Source organism: Triticum urartu, chromosome 4 (genome assembly GCF_003073215.2).
Source record: "Triticum urartu cultivar G1812 chromosome 4, Tu2.1, whole genome shotgun sequence".
Classification (NCBI taxonomy): Eukaryota; Viridiplantae; Streptophyta; class Magnoliopsida; order Poales; family Poaceae; genus Triticum; species Triticum urartu.
This window is the reverse complement of record NC_053025.1, coordinates 593,800,912-593,815,678: the sequence shown is the minus strand read 5'-3', so window position 1 is coordinate 593,815,678 and position 14,767 is coordinate 593,800,912. Positions and strand designations below refer to the sequence as shown.

At 48.9% G+C, this 14,767-nt stretch overlaps 1 protein-coding gene across 1 annotated transcript; it reads left to right on the top strand.

Annotated features, from left to right (window-relative positions):
- Positions 1-13,903: 13,903 nt before the first annotated feature.
- Positions 13,904-14,505, top strand: LOC125554329 (acetyl-CoA carboxylase 1-like). Its single transcript, XM_048717902.1, has one exon. The coding sequence runs from the start codon at positions 14,016-14,018 to the stop codon at positions 14,316-14,318; it is 303 nt and encodes a 100-aa protein (XP_048573859.1). The 5' UTR covers positions 13,904-14,015; the 3' UTR covers positions 14,319-14,505.
- Positions 14,506-14,767: the final 262 nt, after the last annotated feature.

Genomic DNA, 14,767 nt, shown 5'->3' with positions numbered 1-14,767 from the left:
TTCTAAAACTAATGGCACTAACAGAAAGTTTATAATTTTGCTGACCTAAAAACAAAAAGAATTAAAAAATAAAGCAAAAAACAAAAGAAAATAAATAATAAAGAAAACAAAACAAAAAACTGGAAAAAAATAAAATAGCAACAATAAGTATTTTGTTGTAAGTAGAAACAAAATAAAATAAATAAAGCAACAAAGAAAACAAAAAAACTAAAAAAGTGTTTTCAAATTTGAAAACTAATGGCACGAACAGAAAGTTTATAATTTTTCTAAAACTAAAAGCAAAAAGAATTAGAAAATAAAGCAAAAAACAAAAGGAAATAAATAATGCAGAAAACAAAACAAAAAAACTGGAAAAAATAGGGCTCACCCCTATAATATTTTTTATGACTAACTAAAATTACCAAATTGAGTATAATGATAAAACACTGTAATATTAAATAGCAGGAAAAAGATTGACTCAAAAATCAATTTTTATAGTAAAGTTATTCATAAACTAGTGATTCACATAAATTTTAAAAAAAATCAAATTTAAACTATTCAAATTTTAAAACTAATGGCACTAACAGAAAGTTTATAATTTTTGTGACCTAAAATAAAAAAGAAATCACTACAAAACTATAAGTATTTAGTTCTAAGTAGAAACAAAAAAAATAAAAAAACAAAAAAAGTGCCACCTACTGGGCCCCCACGGCCTGAATACGACTAGAAACCCTACCATGGGCCAGGATTCAGGCCCGCGGGAGGCCCAGTAGGCCCACAGGCACAGATTGCAGTGTTAGGCCCGAAAGCCTGCTTTAGAGAGGAGCTCGAGAGGGAAGGCGCACCGCACCTTATAAACAGGTGCGCCTCCCTCTCAACTAGCGAGGTGGGACTAAATATTTGGGTTCGGGGCAGCACAGGCCTTTGGTCCCGGTTGGTGGCACCAACCGGGGCTAAAGGGCAGCATTAGTCCCGGTTGGTGCTCTGACCCGGGACTAATGCCCCTCTTTAGTCCCGGTTGGTGCCACCAACCGGGACCAAAGGCCGCCGCTTCCCGCCCTTTGGGCTGCTGAAAAGAGGCCCTTGAACCGGGACCAATGCTCTTGCTATATATACAACACTTGTCAAAAATTTCATTCAGTTCCTCATTCTCCCCGCCGCCGACGCCGCCCTGCTCCTCGTCGTCGTCGCTCGCGCACGTCGTCGCAGCCCCCGTCGTCGGCCGCGCCCCGCGCTGCCCCATCGTCGCCCGCACTGCCCCGACGTCGTCGCCGCCCCCGCCATCGCCCGCGCCCCGCGCTGCCCCAAGCCCACCGTCATCGTCGCCCCTGCCCCGTCGCCGCCAGGCGCTGCCCCGCGCCGCCCCGACGTCGTCGCCGCCCCCGCCGTCGCCCGCGCCCCGCGCCGCCCCGAGCCCGCCGTCCTCGTCGCCCCTGCCCAGTCGCCGCCAGGCGTTGCCCCGACGCCGCTCGCCGCCCGCCCCCGCCAACGCCATGGTCGTCGCCGACGCCGCCGTCGCCCTCGCCGGCCGCCCCCGTTGTGAGCCGCCGCCGTCGAGGCTCTGTTCATAGCATTTTTTTATATATGTTTTTTCATATATGTATTAATTTTTTTGTTTATAGCTATATGATGAATGGATGTGGCTATATATGTATGTATGAATATAATGTTCATAGCATTTTTTTGTTTATATATGTTTTTTCATATATGTATAAATTTTTTATTTAGTTTGTTAGTAGATATCGATTTTAGGTTAGTGCATTTTAATTAGGTTAGTGTAGAGGAAAAATTAAAATAAGGAAAAGGAAGAAAAGAGGAAGAAGGAAGAAGGAAGAAGAAGAAGAAGAAAAGGAAGGAGTGGAAAAAGGAAAATAAGAAGAGGAAGACTTCTTTTTTTCTTCGATCTTCTCCTCTATTTTGTTCATGGATATATGCTAAAGAAAACGAGGGGGTGATAGATGATGATGAGGGGTCGAGAGTGGGATGAGAGGTCGAGAGGTGTCGAGGGGAGAAAAAAATGTTATCAGGGACGAGGGTCGTCGAGGGGTCGAGAGAGGGACGAGGGGTCGAGAGAACTAAATAAGAAGAAGAAGAGGAGAGGAAGAAGAGGAGAAATAAATAAGAAGAAGAAAAAAGAAGAAAAAGAAGAGGAGAAGAAGAAAGGAATAGTGGAGAAGAAGAGAAAATAGAATATATTCTATTTTTTCTTCTTCTCCACTATTCCTTTCTTGGTGTAGTGTCGGGGTGCCGGGTCGGGGTCTGGGTACCGTGTCGGGTCGGGTTTTTTTTCCTTTTCTTCTTCTTCCTCTTCTTCCTTTTCTTCCTTTTTTCCTTCTTCTTCTTCTTCTTCTTCTTCTTCTTCTTCCTCTTCTTCTTCTCCTCCTCTCCTCTTTTTTCTTCTTCTTCTTCCTCTTCTTCTTTTTTCTTCTCCTCCTCCTCTTCTTCTTCTTCTCCTCTCCTCTTTTTCTCTTCTTCTTCTTTCCTAAAACTAAACTAAACCTAAACCTAAAACTAAAAAAACAGAAAAAGGAAAAAACTAAATCTAAACCTAAAACTAAACTAAAACTAAACCTATAAACCTAAAACTAATCCTAAAACTAAAACTAAATCTAAACTAAACATAAACCTAAAACTAAAAAAACAGAAAAAAGGAAAAAAAGGAAGCAGAGACTCACCTGGGTGGAGGAGGGGGGCGGTGCGGCCTGGGGTGGCGGAGGAGCGAGGCGGGGCGGCGGACCTGGGGCGGCGGGGGGCCGGGCCCGGGGCGGTGGGGCGCGGGGCGGGCGGGGCGCCGGGGCGGCGGGGGGCGGGCGGCGGGGGGGGCCGGGGCGGGGGGGCGCGGGGCGGGCGGGGCGGGGGGGCGGGCGGCGGCGGCGGCGGGGGGCGGGGCGTGGGGCGAGGAGAGAACAAGAGTAACGGGCGGGGGGCTACGGGCCGTTAGGTAGTGTCCTCTTTGCCGTCCGCCTCTCTTTGCCGTCCGCCCTTTTGCCTCTTTGCCGTCTGCTGGCAGACGGCAAAGAGGTGGGCCGTTAAGTTTTTTTCCAAACGGGCGGGGGGTGGGGGCCACCTCTCTCTTTGCCGTCTGCCAGCGGACGGCAAAGATTCTTTGCCGTCCGCTGGCAGACGGCAAAGAGCTCGCGGACGGCAAAGAGCTTCTTTGCCGTCTGCCATTTCTTTGCCGTCTGCTTTTGGGTAGCTGATGGCAAAGAGCTTCTTTGCCGTCGCTAGCTGACGGCAAAGAGCTGGCAGATGGCAAAGTAGCTGATTCCAGTAGTGGCACTTAGCAGTTTTCGACCAAATCACCCACTCCTCCCCCAATGCCCCCTGCTCCTCCTCGTCGCCGTCGCTGAAGGAAATATGCCCCTAGAGGCAATAATAAAGTTATTATTTATTTCCTTATAATCATGATAAATGTTTATTATTCATGCTAGAATTGTATTAACGGAAACATAATACATGTGTGAATACATAGACAAACAAAGTGTCACTAGTATGCCTCTACTTGACTAGCTCGTTAATCAAAGATGTTATGTTTCCTAACCATGAACAATGAGTTGTTATTTGATTAACAAGGTCACATCATTAGTTGAATGATCTGATTGACATGACCCATTCCATTAGCTTAGCACCCGATCATTTAGTATGTTGCTATTGCTTTTCTTCATGACTTATACATGTTCCTATGACTATGAGATTATGCAACTCCCGTTTGCCGGAGGAACACTTTGTGTGCTACCAAACGTCACAACGTAACTGGGTGATTATAAAGGAGCATTACAGGTGTCTCCAAAGGTAGATGTTGGGTTGGCGTATTTCGAGATTAGGATTTGTCACTCCGATTGTCGAGAGGTATCTCTGGGCCCTCTCGGTAATACACATCACATAAGCCTTGCAAGCATTACAAACTAATATGTTAGTTGTGAGATTGATGTATTACAGATCGAGTAAAGAGGACTTGCCGATAACGAGATTGAACTAGGTATTGATACCGAAAATCGAATCTCGGGCAAGTAACATACCGATGACAAAGGGAACAACGTATGTTGTTATGCGGTCTGACCGATAAAGATCTTCGTAGAATATGTAGGAGCCAATATGGGCATCCAGGTCCCGCTATTGGTTATTGACCGGAGACGTGTCTCGGTCATGTCTACATTGTTCTCGAACCCGTAGGGTCCGCACGCCTTAAGGTTACGATGAAAGTTATATTATGAGTTTATGCATTTTGATGTACCGAAGGTTGTTCGAGTCCCGGATGTGATCACGGACATGACGGGGAGTCTTGAAATGGTCGAGACGTAAAGATTGATATATTGGAAGCCTATGTTTGGACATCGTAAGAGTTCCGGGTGAAATCAGGATTTTACCGGAGTACTGGGAGGTTACCGGAACCCCCCGGGAGCCATATGGGCCTTAATGGGCTTTAGTGGAAAGGAGAAAGGGGCAGACCAAGGTGGTTGCGCACCTCCCCCCTCCCCTAGTCCTATTAGGACTAGGAGAGGTGGCCAGCCCCCCTCTCCCTCTTTCCCCCTCACGGATTGGGATCCTACTCCCGGAGGAGTAGGACTCTCCTGGCGCGCCCTGTGCCGGCCAGCCTCCCCCCTTTGGTCCTTTATATACTGAGGTAGGCACCCTAGAACACACAAGTTGATCCACGTGATCTATTCCTTAGCCGTGTGCGGTGCCCCCGCCACCATAATCCTCGATAATACTGTAGCGGAGTTTAGGCGAAGCCCTGCTGCTGTAGTGCATCAAGATCGTCACCACGCCGTCGTGCTGACGGAACTCTTCCCCGACACTTTGCTGGATCGGAGTCCGGGGATCGTCATCGAGCTGAACGTGTGCTCGAACTCGGAGGTGCCGTAGTTTCGGTGCTTGATCGGTTGGATCGTGAAGACGTACGACTACTTCCTCTACGTCATGTCAGCGCTTCCGCAGTCGGTTAGCGTTGGGTACGTAGACAACACTCTCCCCTTCTCGTTTCTATGCATCACATGATCTTGCGTGTGCGTAGGAAATTTTTTGAAATTACTACGAAACCCATCAGTGGCATCCGAGCCAGGTTATTTATGTTGATGTAATATGCACGAGTAGAACACAAGTGAATTGTGGGCGATATAAGTCATACTGCCTACCAGCATGTCATACTTTGGTTCGGCGGCATTGTTGGACGAGACGACCCGGACCAACCTTACGCGTACGCTTACGCGAGACCGGTTCCCCCGACGTGCTTTGCACAGGTGGCTTGCGGGCGACTGTCTCTCCAACTTTAGTTGAACCAAGTATGGCTACGCCCGGTCCTTGCGAAGGTTAAAATGGAGTCTATTTGACAAACTATCGTTGTGGTTTTGATGCGTAAGATTGGTTCTTTTAAGCCCGTAGCAGCCACGTAAAACTTGCAACAACAAAGTAGAGGACGTCTAACTTGTTTTTGCAGGGCATGTTGTGATGTGATATGGTCAAGACATGATGCTGAATTTTATTGTATGAGATGATCATGTTTTGTAACCGAGTTATCGGCAACTGGCAGGAGCCATATGGTTGTCGCTTTATTGTATGCAATGCAATCGCGATGTAATGCTTTACTTTATTACTAAACGGTAGTGATAGTCGTGGAAGCATAAGATTGGCGAGACGACAACGATGCTACGATGGAGATCAAGGTGTCGCACGCCGGTGACGATGGTGATCACGACGGTGCTTCGGAGATGGAGATCACAAGCACAAGATGATGATGGCCATATCATATCACTTATATTGATTGCATGTGATGTTTATCCTTTTATGCATCTTATCTTGCTTTGATTGAAGGTAGCATTATAAGATGATCTCTCACTAAATTATCAAGAAGTGTTCTCCCTGAGTATGCACCGTTGCGAAAGTTCTTCGTGCTGAGACACCACGTGATGATCGGGTCACTACTAGAAAAGGGCTATAGATGGGATTGACACTAATGGCGCACCAGACAAGCGGTGCGCCATTAGTATATACTAATGGCGCACCACCTTCTGATACGCCATTAGAGTTGAAACTACTAATGGCGCACCTGGCCCCGGGTGCGCCATTAGTATCAATTTTTTTTAACTAGTGCGCCTGTCCAAACATACTAATGGCGCATCCAGACACAGTGCGCCATTACTAGTTGTAACTAGTAATGGCGCACCTGCCGGAAAGTGCGCCACTAATGTTGTTTTTTTATTATATTTTTTATTCCCTTTTTTGCAAAACTACTAATGGCGCACTGTTCCACCGTGCGCCATTACTAGTTTAAACTAGTAATGGCGCACTGTGGGACAGTGCGCCATTAGTATTTTTTTTTTGCAAAACTACTAATGGCACACCACCAGGAGGTGCGCCATTAGTAACCTGGATTACTAATGGCGCATTTAGAGTTGGTGCGCCATTAGTAAGTGGGCAGCAACAAGATATTTTGGACAGCCTCTCCTACCCACACTCACTTTCTCCCCACTTCATTCTCTCCACCTCCTCCTTGTCTCGGGTGCCTCCTCTTTTTCACCTCATTTCCACCATAGATTCATTCAATTTAAGTGGTTAAATTACCTTGTTTTGATAGGTAAGTAAGGGGGGAAGCTATATTTATGTTGTTCTCCCTACAACAATGTGCACATGCACTTTTTATGGCCTAGCTAGATCTATGTATGTTCGTGGTGTTGCATATGTTTGTGGTGTTGCATATGTGTTTGTGTTTGGAGGTGTACCGGTATTTGAAATTCGATAGTTGCCAATATTTTGCCGGAATGTTGATTCATTTCCGTTTCGGCGAGAATTTTGGCATTAAGCATTCTTTTTGGTCCTATTTTTAGGGAAAGTCATGCCAAATTTTTTCTTGGTTCTAAAATATTGTTTTGCTCTACCCCGCAGGCGACCATGGTCCGCATGATGACCGAAGGCATCGTGAATAGGTTTTTGAGGTCCGCGAAGGCCGAGATGCTTCAAAAGAACGAGACGGAGATAAGATGTCCGTGTCGAAGATGCAAGCTGAAATGACTACCCTCCCGCGTGCTTCACTCTAAGTCAGGAGGAGATCGAGCAGTTTTTCACCTGCCTCGTAGGAGTAAAACTTCCTTACGGTTACGCGGGGAAGATAAGCAGATACCTAGACCCAGCGAAGCTGAAGTTCAGCGGGATGAAGTCTCACGACTGTCACGTGCTGATGACGCAGATACTTCCAGTTGCAATCCGTGGGATCATGGACGCGCACGTCCGTGAAACCCTATTTGGCCTATGCAACTTTTTCGACGTCATCTCTCGGAAGTCTGTTGGCGTGAGGCAACTCAGAAGGCTACAGGAAGAGATCGTGGTGATACTATGCGAGCTTGAGATGTACTTCCCACCCGCATTCTTCGATGTTATGGTGCATCTGCTGGTCCATATCATGGACGATATCATCCAACTCGGGCCGACGTTCCTGCACAGCATGATGCCGTTCGAAAGGATGAATGGTGTCATCAAAGGATACGTTCGCAACATGTCACGTCCAGAGGGAAGCATAGCCAGGGGCTTTCTGACCGAAGAGTGCATCTCCTACTGCACGAATTATCTAGGCATCGAGAACCCCGTTGGTCTGCCCGTCAACAGGCACCTCGGCAGGCTCGCTGGATGGGGTCACCGTGAGGGTCGTCGCGAAATGCATGTCGACTTCGAGGGTCGACTCGCCGACTTTGAAAGAGCAAACCTAGTCGCGCTACAACACATAGACGTGGTCGATCCTTGGGTGGTACAGCACAAAACCTTTATTAAGAAGACGTACAATGACCGAGGCCAACAGAGGACGGACGGAGATATACTCAAAGAGCACAACTCATGTTTCACGCGTTGGTTCAAGCAGAAGCTTCTGTCGTACCCTTTACATGAGGATTCTTCCGCGGAAGAACAACTCATATTCGCCTTGTCACAGGGCGCCGAGCACAACCTGATGACCTATGAGGCGTACGATATCAACGGCTACACATTCTACACCGAGGCCAAGGACATGAAGAGCGATGGTTATCAGAACTCCGGGGTAACGATGGAATCCTACACCGGTAACGACAAGGACAGATACTACGGAAGGATCGAGGAGATCTGGGAGCTGAGCTACGCTGGAGAGAAGGTCCCGATGTTCCGTGTCAGATGGGCCAAGAGCGTCCTAAAAGAAGACCGGTATTTCACCACCATGGTTATACCCGAAGCCAAATCCAAGACCGCGGGCGCAAACGTCACCGCAAAAAATGAGCCATGGGTACTGGCTTCCCAAGTGGACAATGCTTCTTCAGTACCGACCCGTCAAAGCCCAGTCGTGTTCTCGTGAGGAGAGGCAAAAGGAAGATCATCGGAATGGATGGAGTAGCCAATGAGCAAGACTTCGACAAGTACGGCGACCCGAGGATAGAACATGACGACGACGATAAGTAGCAGCATACACCACAAGAAGAAGCAGGACCACCCTACCTAAAGGACGCCCGTTCCACAGAAGAACTCCATTTGCGAAAAAGAAGGGCAAGAAGATTGTGAACAGATAGCTAGCTAAGATCGATTGTATTTAAATCATAGCCTTCATTTCTCGATTGTATTTCATGGGCACTTTTTGAACTATCATGAATATTTTTAAATTTCATGGACACTCGATCTCGATCCCCCTCCATCTCGATCGCTATCCCACCTTGCCAAATCCGGTCCCCCTCGCCACCGAGCACCCCCCGGTCCACCGGCCGCCGCCGCCGACCCCCGCACCCTCGATTCCCCTACTCAACCGCCGCCGCCGACCCCCCGCACCCCTCCCCTACTCAACCGCTGCCGCCGACCCCCCGCACCCCGCGCACCCTCCCCCGCTCCACCGGCATTACTGTTTGATGTAATTTTTTAAAAAATTATTACTGTCTTATAAAAAAATATTACTGTTATGATTTAAACAAGTTTGAACATATTTAAACACAAAATAGTAGAAATAAAAAAAAATACTAATGGCGCACCACGGTGAGGTGCGCCATTAGTATGGATGTACTTATGGCGCACCGAGGGGTGGTGCGCCATTAGTATTGTGCCCGATCCCCCCTTCCCTCTCCCCTTCGCCCAATCCCCCCTTCCCTCTCCCCCTCGCCAGTTCCCTCTCCCTCGATCCACCGCGCCGCTCCTTCCCTCGTCCCTCCCTCCACCGCGCCGCTCGCCGCCCCGACCCACTGCGCCCTGCCTCCTCGCCCCCTCCCCACTTGCCCCCTCGTGCTTCCCCTCGCCCTTCCCCTCGCCCTCTTGCCTTCTCCTCTCCCCCAGATCCGCATCGGCAACCCGCGCGCAACGCGCCCGTCGCCGGCCACCTCGCACCACCGTGGCAACCGTCGACCTCATTCCACACTGACGTGCCCAAGCACTCCACCTCCTCGACTACGTTCTCCCCGGACAAGCCGCAGGACTCCGGACGCCCCCGCGACACCTTCCCCGCCACCGGCTTCCTCTTCGGCCCGGCGGACTCCGTCGACAATTCGCTCCGGCGAGCTCTCCCCCGAGCCCGCTTTGCTCACCTGCAGGTGACGGTGAGCTCCTCTGTCGATCCCCTCCCTTTCCGCTCCGGTTCGTCGCCCCTTCGGTTCGTCGGGAGTACAGCTTAAGTGATGCTTGGATGTGTAATCTGCTCTAGTGAGTTCCTGTTTGTGATGTGTAATCTTCTCTAGTGACCACTCCGATCTGGTGGTGGTCAGCTACTTGTCCAAAGATCCGAGGAGTAGGCTGTCATCACTTAATCCGCTCTAGTGACCCGATGTGTAATCTGCTCGATGTTGTTGCTGCTGCTGCTTAAGTGATGCCGGTGCTTGTTCTTGTAGTTGCACTCTAGTGATGCTGCTCTAGCTCTAACTTCTAAGTCCACTGAATTTTGTCAACTTGTGATGCTGCTGCTACTGTAGATCTTGTGAACTTGTGATCTTCTGAACTTGTGAATTTTGCTTAGAAACATCAATGAATTTGGTGATGGAGTACAATTTTGTATAAAATGAAATGCAAGGTTGCTGATACTGTAACCCAGATCACACAGATCAAATTTTTTTCAATTTATGCAACTGTAAGAGTACCAACCAGATTACACAAATCATTTTTGATCTGCAAGGTTGTTGTTGCTGTGATGGAGTAACTCTGTAAGATGGAGTACATGAGTACTGTAGTAGTAACTCTTGATTAATTATGGCATTGTGTGTCATAATTTAAAATTGCCATGTTTATTAGAAGTGTTAACCATCACTTCTGGGTTGTAACCTTAGCTGTGTTTCAATGCTTAAAGACTATTAGCTGCATAGTAATTTCCCTGTCCTAATTGTTGTTTTTCCATGCATAGATGAACATTCTATAATTTCCAAGGATCAATTAGACCAGATTGGGCTCTCCTTTTTATTGTTGTTTTGACCTTTCTGTTGTGAAAAATAAAGCAGGATTTTAGACTAATGTGGGCCTATGGCTACACCAGCATGGTGTTTTGATTCAGAAGTGATGATTTGCTACAACCAGTGCATGCATGCCTTTTTTCTTCTTCATTTTTAGTAAAGTGCTCTGTTCTGGGTCATGGACTTTGTGCCATGGACCAGTGCATGCATGCCTGCTGCTGCTGTACTACTTGTCAAGTGATGCTGCTGCTGCTATCTGCGAGTTGCTGCTGCTAGTTGTGATTTTGTCAAGTGATGCTGCTGCTACTTGTGATCTTCTAAAATGACCCCTTTCTCCTGAAACGTTGATTAATTTCCGTTTCGGTTGAGAAATGGGGCACTCCAAGGTCAAGAAAATTAGCAAAGGTCATGCCCAATTTTCTTGACCTAGAAGGTGCCCGATTCTCAACCGAAATAAAAATTAATTTGCTTTAGTGGTTGGATTAGTTTAGTATTTTTTTCACACACTCAGACACCCTTGCTTGCCATGTGTGTGAGAGAGATAGTGAGAGGAGACAAGAAGAAGGGGGTTAGGAAGATGTTGCCTGCTCATCAAAGCTAACCATCTCCCCCTTTTCACCCCTTTTCCTTTGTCTTTTGTGGGTTGCAAGGAAGCTACTGTCTTAGCTAGCTTAGCTTGTGCACAAATCCCAGTGTTACAATCTAGAAAATTAGCCTGCAAAGATGAGGTCCCATGCTGGCTGTACCACTGCATCATGCAACAGTGCCTTCAAGATCCAAGGCAATATCACAAACATCATAGGCAATTTGACCAAACTCACAACCTTGTATCTTTGCAGCAACCAACTTTCTAGACACACCCCTCAAGAACTAGGTTACCCTGAGAACGTGGACTTGGACCTTAGCAACAACACACTAACAGGTTCTATCCCAAAACACCTAGGCAATATCACAAACATCTCTCAATTGTTCCTTGACAATAACCAACTTTTTGGCGACATTCCTCGAGAATTAGGTTATTTGGTCAACTTAGAGATCTTGTTCCTTGACAATAACCAACTTTTTGACCAAACTTTGTTCCTATTTATAGAGAAACATGGCCAACAACGATGAGGCCGGGGGTTCGGGCGGCAAGAAATTCTGGGAGCTGTCCCAGGAGATGGAGGAACAACCTCACTTGTATGAGGACGCCGCCTTCCCCACCGATCCTGAGACCACTGATGGTACCGCCGAGGATGACCCCACTGATGCCACCACTGATGGTGCCGCCGAGGATGCCACCACTGATGATGGCGGCGCACGCACAGATGGCAGCCAACCGAAGAGGCAACGGAAGGACCGGCGCCCGACCGTGCTCCGCACCCTCAAGGAGGAAGTTACTGAAGTGGACTCCAACGGGAATCCAACGGCGCCCGAACGAATAGTCAAGGGGTACTCGCTTCAGCTCGGGTGCATTCTCCGGAGCACCGTCTCGATCAACACCGAGAACCTCAGGCATCCTGACCGAGGGAATTTGCGCAACCTCCTCTTCACGAAGCTGCACGAACGATACAAGTTCCCCGCTGAATTTGAAAACACAAGCCTCAAAGGGAATAAAGTGAACAATGCTGCCCTCACGAAGATGAGCAAGGCCCTGTCTACTTGGAAAAGCAATGTGAAGAGAATGATCGAGAAAGGTGAGAGTTATGAGAAGATCAAGGAGAAAAATCCTTCGATCACCGAAGATGACTACAACGACTTCAAGATCAATTGCTCGAGCACCGCAAAGCTCCGAATCAAGTAAGTGGGGGAAAGAAATGCGGGAGCTGAACTTAGGGGAACACACACTCGGTCCCGGCGGTTACAGAGTGGCGGAGCCTATATGGGACAAGGAGGAGGCGGACCGTGCCGAGCAAGGCCTACCGCCCCTCTTCGATAAATACGGTGACAAGCAGACCAGGAACTTTGTCAGGGCCCGGTACAAGAAGGACCCGAAAACAAAGGAGCTTACCACGGATCCGAAGACCAGGGCGCTTGAGCTTGTTCTGGTAAGGAATACACCCCCGCGTAATTAGCTCCATATGGTTGCATTCTAATTAATGAAGCCAAATTTCTAAATGGTTCACATTCCTTCCGCAGGCGACTGAAAGCAGTAGCGCGGGGTCGACTAAGAGCAACCCTTGGGACACCACTCTAAATAGGGCGTTGAATGTAATGAAGAACAAGGATAAGCTCAGTAAGCCGACGTCAGCTGGTCGTGTGGCCGGCAAAGGCTTGTCGACAAAATGGTCGTCATACTATAACACTGGTGGGCGAAAGGAGAAAAAGACCAGCTCGGAAAGCCAGGCGCGCGAGGTTCAAGAACTCAGGGCACAGGTGGCGCGGATTCCGGAGATTGTCCAAGAGCAAGTGCAACAACAACTCGGAGCGACGATCACCGCCATTGTGCCTACCTTGATCCAGGGGATTAGTGCGTGGATTGCGGGCGGCCAACAGGGGCCGCCCCCGATTCCTAGCTTCACGGCCAGCAACTCGCAGAACGCGATGGCGGGGCCATTGGTGTCTCCGGCGGAGGCGGCATTGGTGTCTCCGACGCCGGCACGGGAGCTTAATGCACCCGGGTGTACGCCGGCCGGCACCTCTGCAGCAAGCGGCCCCTCCGTCAACTGCACGCCCGCCGTTGGCGGTGCCTCGACATTAGCCGAGCTCGACGCCATCATCACGGTAACTAATTAAGCCTCTCTCGGCCGAGGACTTCATCTCCTTGCCTTTGACTGGGCATCCCTGACGCCCTACATGTTTTCGCAGGGCGCCGCGATGTTCCGTGCACTCTCCTGCACTTCGTGAACAACGAGTTGGTCGATGTCGCCAAGGGAAAAATCGTTCAACCGGGCAACCCCTTGTTCCACGGTACCCAGATGCCACCCAACTTGTTTAGGGTTCAACTGGTTCGGGTGCTGCCAGGCTGCGACGAGTTGTTACCTCCGATTCGACCCGTCGGGGCCGACGATGATGACGTGATGACCCTCAGCGCCTGCCTGAGCTGGCCCCTGCTTTGGCCGAAGAGCCAGATTCGTTTGGGGGCGGGGGACACCACCCCAAAGACAACACCGCCAGTCGTGCCGCCGCCAAGTCGGCCCCATGGCAGACCACCGCAACGGTGCCGGACATCCCTATGCAATGGATCCAAACGTGCATATGGCACAGGATCAGAACGACGACGACGACGATACATTTGCCAACGTCGATCAGTACTTTGCCGATCATGGGTACGGTGGCGACTTCGTGGGGCCTCCTTCTCAAGAACCCAACCCAACAAAAGACGTGCGCGATCTAGCTGGTACCGCGGAGAAGCCAAGTTGCAACAGGCGTCGTCATCTGCAGTTCAGCTCTCAGGACGCCTCCAGCTGCCGACTTCACCGAGCCTCAGATAGGCGAGGTGCGAAATATGATCAGCCCCAACACACTCAAGAAGGCGGTCTCTGAGCAGAACTCGGTCCCATTACAGGAGAAGAAGAAGGCACGCAAAAGAAAGACTAACAAGGTTGCGGGCCAGCTGTTGGATTTCCTGTGATCAGAAAGGTGGTGGACTGGGAGGAGTCCCGGGCCTTCTTCTACAGGAGGTTGCGAAGGAGGGTTGCTGAGGATTCACTTGCCAAACAAGTTAGAGAAGCCGCTGGTGAGCAGATGATGCCTACTTATGGATCGGCGCTGGAGTGTATCAAGGAATGGTATATGGCTTCTCAAGGACAGGGAGATGGCGAGAAGTGGGACGACGACGAGGCTTTCTTTGCCTGGAAAGACGATTGTAGCAACTATGACAAGCATCTCGAGGAGATGAAAGCTGAACGAGTATCCAGGCTGTTGTCGCAACTTGCTGAAAGCTCAGATGTGAAGGCTTTGCCCAACGGTCTCTCGCTCCTCCTTGGCAAAATGAATCCTTCAAAGAGGGAGCAGGTCATCAATGGCCTCAGGCAGCTTCTTGGTTGATGGCAAATGTAAACAGACCTGCTCGTCTTTGGCCGGTGGAGTAGAAATTAGGCCTATGTATGTAGTGAGCCGTTTTAACCTTGTAGTAAATTGTTTGGCCTGTCTCATGCCAATGTACATTACACAGCCAGCCAGAGTCAATAGAAATAAGAATGATTATTTATGTTAAAGATGATATTTATGCTTCTGATTTTTTCGCCACTCTTTTACCTACCAAATGGACATTTTGTCCACTCTTCTGCATGGTTATATTTTCTCAATACCGAAAGTCTACGGTAATAACCAATACACACCTAGTGATACTGTTTAGTTCTTTGTTGAACTTTTTCGTTAATCCTTATGTCTTCTTGTTTTCATCCTACTTGGAACAGATGAACACAGAGGAGGATGTGCAAGAGAAGATGAAGCCTTATCTACAGATGTATAAGAAATCGTTTACGCCGACGGCT